The 6,868-nt window shown below is 39.6% G+C and overlaps 1 protein-coding gene across 1 annotated transcript; it reads left to right on the top strand.

Moving 5' to 3' along the window:
- The first annotated feature begins 1,339 nt into the window (after positions 1 to 1,339).
- mrps23 (mitochondrial ribosomal protein S23) lies at positions 1,340 to 5,535 on the top strand. The gene is made up of 5 exons (XM_037268576.1): positions 1,340 to 1,491; positions 3,870 to 4,049; positions 4,169 to 4,246; positions 4,379 to 4,502; positions 4,943 to 5,535. The coding sequence occupies exons 1-5, from the start codon at positions 1,448 to 1,450 to the stop codon at positions 5,072 to 5,074; spliced, it is 558 nt and encodes a 185-aa protein (XP_037124471.1). The 5' UTR covers positions 1,340 to 1,447; the 3' UTR covers positions 5,075 to 5,535.
- Positions 5,536 to 6,868: the final 1,333 nt, after the last annotated feature.

Genomic DNA, 6,868 nt, shown 5'->3' with positions numbered 1-6,868 from the left:
CCCCATACACATTTTTTTTTTTCTGGTCAGCTGACATTAAGAGTTTAAAGTTCACTTTTGCCTTTTTACATGGCGGGATTAAGCCTGCATGTGTCGCTATTTAACCATGCCGTGTCCTGTCCCACTCTAGCCTTACTGCAAATTGAGGTTTTTTTATCTTGTTGTTTTTAATTAGGTTTAGATCAAATTTAGAACCATATAAAAATGTGTTATCAAGTCATTTGAACGTGTGAAACAGGCAATTTAAAATCTGGGTTTAAAATGTGTGTACGCTTTCATTATAAGCAATTAATTAGCTTGTTAACACCAGTTATAGGGTGAAAACAAATGACTACCTCAGAAATGTAATTTCTTAAGCAGAATGATGCACTAATTTGCTAGATGTTAGTCATTGAAGCTCATGGTGACTACATATTATACCTTTACAGGTTAACTAAAGAGTCTGGTTTGAACTAGAGATTGCAGGGAGGAAATTCTACTGTCAGACTTTTATGACTCTAAGTTACAACTCTTTATGACTGATTAACAAAGACTTTAAAATATCTGTACTAGCACAATTAGAAATGATTAAGGATGCTCATATTGTATAAACATAAATTGGTATCATAGTTTGAATGTGATTGGTTAATTCTGAAAAAGCCACAATGACACTTTCAAGAGGGTGTGCACACTTCCGCAACAATTATCTCGGTTATTTTTAATATCTTTCTTAAAAAGATAAATCATTCTAATTGAGGTGTACAGTTTACATACAGCTCGCATTAATGGTGGAAAATGTTTTGAAATTATCTTCATCCCATCTTTGAATTTACAAAAAGTATTTGAAAAGAAATGTGTAGACTTTTTATATACAGAGATGGGTTGAGGTCGATAGTGAGATTAGAGTGATTGACACAACGTTTTCTAATGAAGAAATCGGACGTGATACAAATTAAAATATACCATGTATTAGGGCTAGGGTTATGGTTAGGGTTAGATCAAAAAGAGTAACTGAGAGGTCACGTCAGGGAAGATACAGGTAAGATACCTGGATCTTGATTGTTCTCTAGTGGTGATTCTTGGTATATATTTTGATTTTTTTTTTTTTTTTTGGTCTGGTCGTACCGACTAGCGTTTCCACATGATATGGCGCGAAAAGGGATATCCGAGGTCCTAGGTTAGTCAAGTAAGTCCCAAGAATATCGAAAGTAAAAAGACAACAGCAAAAAAAAAAAAAAAAAAAAAGTTTAGAACAGAAAAATATACGATCTCGTTTTTATCATATTAATACCCCCAAAGGCAGGCGAATAAATAAATATGCACTGTATAATATATATTCCTATTATCAAGTCATTGTTGTTAGAGCAGTGATACTTTATTCTGAAAGAGATTAAAGTACTACCGGAAGTGCTGTTTGGATTGCCCGTCGAGAAACTGCTTGTGGTTCAGCTGTACCCGAAATAACCAAATGGCTGGGAGCAGACTAGAGAGAATTGGAACTGTGTTTACGCGGTAAGAATGCGTTTTAATGACCTATTTGTTGTATTTCTTTTATTATAGCACCAGTTTTCAGCATTTCTTAATAACTATTATGCTATTTTTGAGCCGCTTGAGCTATACTGCATTGTCTTTGTAATTTGTTATACTGATAACCAAATTGTAAGACTAAAGTTAATATTATAGACCATGTGTGATAAACATGATAGTTCTAAATATATTTGCACGTGAATTTGTATTTTTCAAGAGCGCCGACGTGCCTCTTGATGACGAAATAGTTGTGCGACAAAAGCTAAAATATTTACTCGGAGAGAACTTGGAATAACCATACAATTGAACGCGTGTTCAATGCATAACATTTTAATAATAAAAATTCAATTACACGAATGAAGCAATTGCGTCTCACCTCTATGACTCAATGCTCATCGTCTTTTGAAAGACGCTGTCAAGGCACGATGGCGGTTTCGGTCCCTTAAGGCTAAACAACTTGGGCAGTCAATGTCACTACCTGATTTGCATTGAATCACAAAATTATTATTATTATTATGAATAATAATAATAATAATAATAATTTTGTGATTCAATGCAAATTATGAATAATAATAATAATAATAATAATTAGATTCATAACTAAAAGGTGGACTCCTGCAAAAGGTTGAGGAGGAATCTAGTTATATTAGGTCAGAGGTCACCATTGTGGTGACACCAACGTGGTGCCAGCGGGCACCAGTAGCCTGAGTTCTAACGAGTGATGGGACAATTGTGATTATCGAGCAATATGGAAGTAGTGATCATTTGATATTAAAATGTGAACATTGGCTGATATTTACAGTAATAAATTGTGTTATTTATAGTAATGAATTGTCTTGTAAAATTAAATAAGTTAATATAAAGCAGGCACAATGGTTACCACGTTCGCCTCACAGTTCGGAGGGTGCGGGTTCAATTACACCTCCGGCCCCCTCTGCGTGGAGTTTGCATGTTCTCCACGTGCCTGCGTAGGTTTTCTCCAGGTCCTCCGGTTTCCTCCCACATCCCAAAAACACGCTTGGCCGATTGAGCATTCCAAATTGCCCCTAGGTGTCAATGCGAGTGCGGATGGTTGTTCGTTTCTGTGTGCCCTGCGATTGGCTGGCAACCGGTTCAGGGTGTCCCCCGCCGACTGCCCGATGACTGCTGGGATAAACACCAGAACGCCCGCAACCCCCGTGGGGACAAGCGGTATAGAAAATGGATGAATGTCTATTTTGGGAATCTCAGCTACATTTGACATAATCTGGATGGGTAAATGATTCACAAAATTAGCTGGAAAATAAATCAAGTCTATTTAATAAATCCATTGTATTTTTCAAAATGTTACAATTATTTTCCACTTCCAATTTTGCGGACCACCTGCAATACCACCACGGACGACCAGAGGGCTGCGGACCACCTGTTGACAATCCCTACCATAAATGAATACCATTAATTGACAAAATAACATAATTACAGATATGGAATTTTTTGGAATGATGCTGATCCAGCATATAATAAAATAATATATATATTTCTATGTAGAACATCATTTTATGTATCAGAACAATGCACACCAGCACAGAAAAAAGTCCTCTGGTGTTTAGTGGATTAAAGTTCCGATAACTGATTGATCCACCGATTTGAAAAAACAAAAAACAAAACAAAACTAGAGTGTACTGGCTTAAGCAGGGGGACACGTCTGGCACTCCAGGATTTGAGTCCCTGGCGTAGTAGTGTGTTACTGATGGTAGTCTTTGTTACTTTGGTCCCAGCTCTCTTCAGGTCGTTTACTAGGTCCCTCCGTGTTTTTCTGGGATTTTTGTTGACTGTTCTTGTGATCATTGAAGCCATTATTGACCAAATACGTATTTCCCACCATAATTTGCAAATAAATTCGTTAAAAATCAGACAATGTAATTTCCTGGATTTTTTTTTATTTTGTCTCGCATAGTTGAAGTGTACCTATGATGAAAATTACAGGCATCTCTCATCTTTTAAGTGGGAGAACTTGCACAATCGGTGGCTGACTAAATACTTTTTGCCCCACTGTATTGTTGAGGGGCAGGTAAATGTCATTATCTTTGCCTTATTCTGTTGTGTTGTGTTGAGAAATAAATTGGCCCTTTTTTGCAGACTTTTTTAGGACTATTTTAGAAGACCAAATGTCAGACTTTTAGATAGGTCAGGGCCTAAAAATATTTTTTGGGGAAAACAAACAAAGAAAATAATTAAAATTAATTCATGTTAATTGAGGGTCAATGAGGTTGGTGTGATGTGGGTTTTGGGATTCATCCTTAATGTTTGTCTGGCTTTGAATTGTGGATCAGAGCTGGGGGTTTCAACATCACTAACTGATTATGTAAAAATATGATTAACAGGGTTCGGGATCTAATGCGCTCTGGAGTGATAAAGCAAACCGAGAAACCAATCTGGTATGATGTATATGAAGCTTTTCCACCAAAACGGCAGCCACTTTATGTAAAACCTCATACGAGATCCCGGGTCAGGAAACCAGACCCGGTGCCTGAAATCTTCTACACAGAAGATCAAGTTAGAGCGTAAGTAAATACCAATATTTACTATTTCTTGTTCTAAGATGGTGTATGTCTAATAAAAATAATAAAGTAAAAATGCTGTACTGCATTATATAAAAATGTTTGTCCATCTCTGCTTTCAGGAAATTTTATGAACAATATGGGATGGGTCCTCGCCCTTTTGATCTTTCCAAATCAAACTTTGTCTCTACCTGTCAAAGGTATGTACTGGATTGTATTTCCCCCATCTAAGGGTTTAAACTAATGTTATTTGGCTTGTGATTTTTGTAAGGGCGTGGCTCACATGGTGAGGATTAACAACATTTCTGCAATATTTTTATGCTCCATTGTAGGTTTGTAGACAAGTATGCTGAGTTAAAGAGCCAATCCGAGATGGATGACACTGTTCTGTTTGAGGAGACTGCAAAGGCTTTACTCGCAGAGGGCATCATACTGAGAAGGAGAGGAGCCTCAACAGTAAGTGTTCATCTGGAAAGGTCCATTTCCACAGAAGATATCTGCTGGAAAACATCTAGGGGTTCCTTGGTTTTCGATGGTCCCGACATATGCTGTTTTGAGGGAACAAATAGCATGCAATGAAGTAGTGAAGAGGGAGAACACATCTTTGTTTTCATTGCTCAACGACGGACATCTTGAACAAAACGCAAAATAAGATGTCGTCAAGCAGCACATAAACTCTCACGCACTGTACTGCTTTGCTTACAGTGGAACCTTGGTCCAACTTAACAAGTTGAAAGACAAACTAAAATATTTGACCTCAAACATCACAGTCAAGTATTGATTTATTGAAACATTCTAATAACAATAAGATGTTATTAATATTCTAATAATAATAAGTGGAAGGTTGAAACTGCAAATTTGAACATATAATCATAGTTTTGCTTTTTATTTCACAGGTGGCAGCAGAGTCAAGGGATCCAGTTTTGGGGCTGAAGCTGACAGCCATGTTGGCAGAGCAACAGTCAGTTGGTGATGACAGCATGCAGGAGCCAGAACAACTTACATCAAACACAACACAAACGTCGTAGAACTTTCTCCTTATTTGGAGGCTCTGGTCACCTGTAGAAATAATAGCATGATCATCGAGCAGGGGTTTGTTTTCCACCAATGGCCTCATACAGAAAAGTTGAATGAAGTTGGGGACACTGATATTCTACAGTTTCCTGTAATAAACATGGTAAAAAATCAATCCTAAATTAAGAAATGCTAAGTATTTGATTCTACCGCTTATCCTGTTCAGGGTCTTTAAGAAAAACAGTCTATGTACCCCACCGATAAAAAAAAGAGCTGTTGCTGTTCAGGATCCTATTTTATCTGGGAACTTCAAGTAGCCATCTTTGTGAAATGTCACTTCAGAAAAATCAACAATGTCAGCAAGCTACTTACAATAATTTATTGCATACAGTCTACTTTGTCTGAATATCAAAATTATGGATGTTTCACGGAATGTTGTGTGGCAATACACTGAGAATAAATTGTATTTCCAGCAGGCAAATGTTTGGATTGAGCATTACTTAAAAATTTCTCATTAACTTTTTGAATGAGTGTGAGGAAAGGACTCAGCAATCCAATGCTTTTGAACTCATAAAATGTTGATATTCTGCTACAAAGATTCAAGATTCAAGAGTTTTTATTCGCCATGTTTGAGCGTGCCAAACAAGGAATTTGACTTCGGTAAAACACACCCTCTGTTCAACATACAGGTGACTAACAACACTCAGGACATGTGAATAATGGCAAAAACAGTGTAGACAAATTCAAAAGGTGTGAAGAGCAGGATGTTATTGCACAATAATGCCTCTGAGACTCTATGAGTGGTGTGAGTTCATCAGAGCAACAGCCTGGGGGAAGAAGCTGTCTCGGTGTCTGCTGGTTTTGGCGTACCGAGCTCTATAACGCCGTCCGGAGGGGAGTAGTTCAAACAGACTGCAACCTGGGTGAGAAGGGTCTGTAGAGATGTTCCTTGCACGTTTCCTGGTCCTGGACAGGTACAAGTCTTGGATAGATGGGAGGTTGATTCCAATGATCTTTTCTGCAGTCCTGATTGTCCGTTGCAGTCTGTGCTTGTCTTGTTTGGAGGCTGATCCAAACCAGACAGTGATGGAGGTGCAGAGGACAGACTGGATGATGGCAGTGTAGAAGGTCTTCAGAAGCTCTCGCGGCAGGTTGAACTTCTTGAGCTGTCTCAGGAAGTACAGCCTCTGCTGGGCCTTCTTCCGGACAGAGTCTATGTGGCCGGTCCATTTCAGGTCCCGAGAGATTGTGGTTCCCAGGAACTTGAAGGTGTCTGTGGAGAGAATAGTATTACTGCGGATAGTGAGGGGTAAAAGTGGTGAAGGGTCTCGCCTGAAATCCACTGTCATCTCCACGGTCTTGAGCGGGTTCAGCTCCAGATGGTTTTGGTTGCACCAGTGGACCAGCCGCTCCACCTCCTGTCTGTACGCAGTCTCATCACCGTCCTGGATCAGTCCGATGAGAGTGGTGTCGTCTGCATACTTCAGGAGCTTTACAGGAGAGTCATCTGAGGAGAAATCATTGGTGTAGAGAGAGAAGAGCAGTGGGGAGAGGACGCACCCCTGAGGGGCTCCAGTATTGGTGGTCCGGGTGTCAGATGTGATGCCCCCCAGCCTCACACGCGGTCTCCTGTTGGTCAGGAAGCTGGTGATCCACTGACAGGTGGGGGCAGGCACCGCAAGCTGGATGAGCTTCTGTTGGAGGATGTCAGGAGCGATGGTGTTGAACGCCGAGCTGAAGTCCACGAACAGGATCCTGGCGTACGTTCCTGGGGTGTCCAGGTGGTGCAGGATGTAGTGCCGTCCCAT

Source organism: Syngnathus acus, chromosome 13, assembly GCF_901709675.1.
Source record: "Syngnathus acus chromosome 13, fSynAcu1.2, whole genome shotgun sequence".
Lineage (NCBI taxonomy): Eukaryota > Metazoa > Chordata > Actinopteri > Syngnathiformes > Syngnathidae > Syngnathus > Syngnathus acus.
The sequence above is the reverse complement of the archived record's forward strand: the minus strand, read 5'-3'. Positions and strand labels throughout refer to the sequence as shown.

What these genes read in the sequence shown, in the direction of transcription:
- mrps23 (XM_037268576.1), top strand. Translation starts at nt 1,448, where the DNA reads ATGGCTGGGAGCAGACTAGAGAGAATTGGAACTGTGTTTACGCG. An exon ending in ATTGGAACTGTGTTTACGCG is followed by an intron (nt 1,492 to 3,869) that starts GTAAGAATGCGT and finishes TATGATTAACAG; the next exon opens with GGTTCGGGATCTAATGCGCT. An exon ending in TTTGTCTCTACCTGTCAAAG is followed by an intron (nt 4,247 to 4,378) that starts GTATGTACTGGA and finishes GCTCCATTGTAG; the next exon opens with GTTTGTAGACAAGTATGCTG.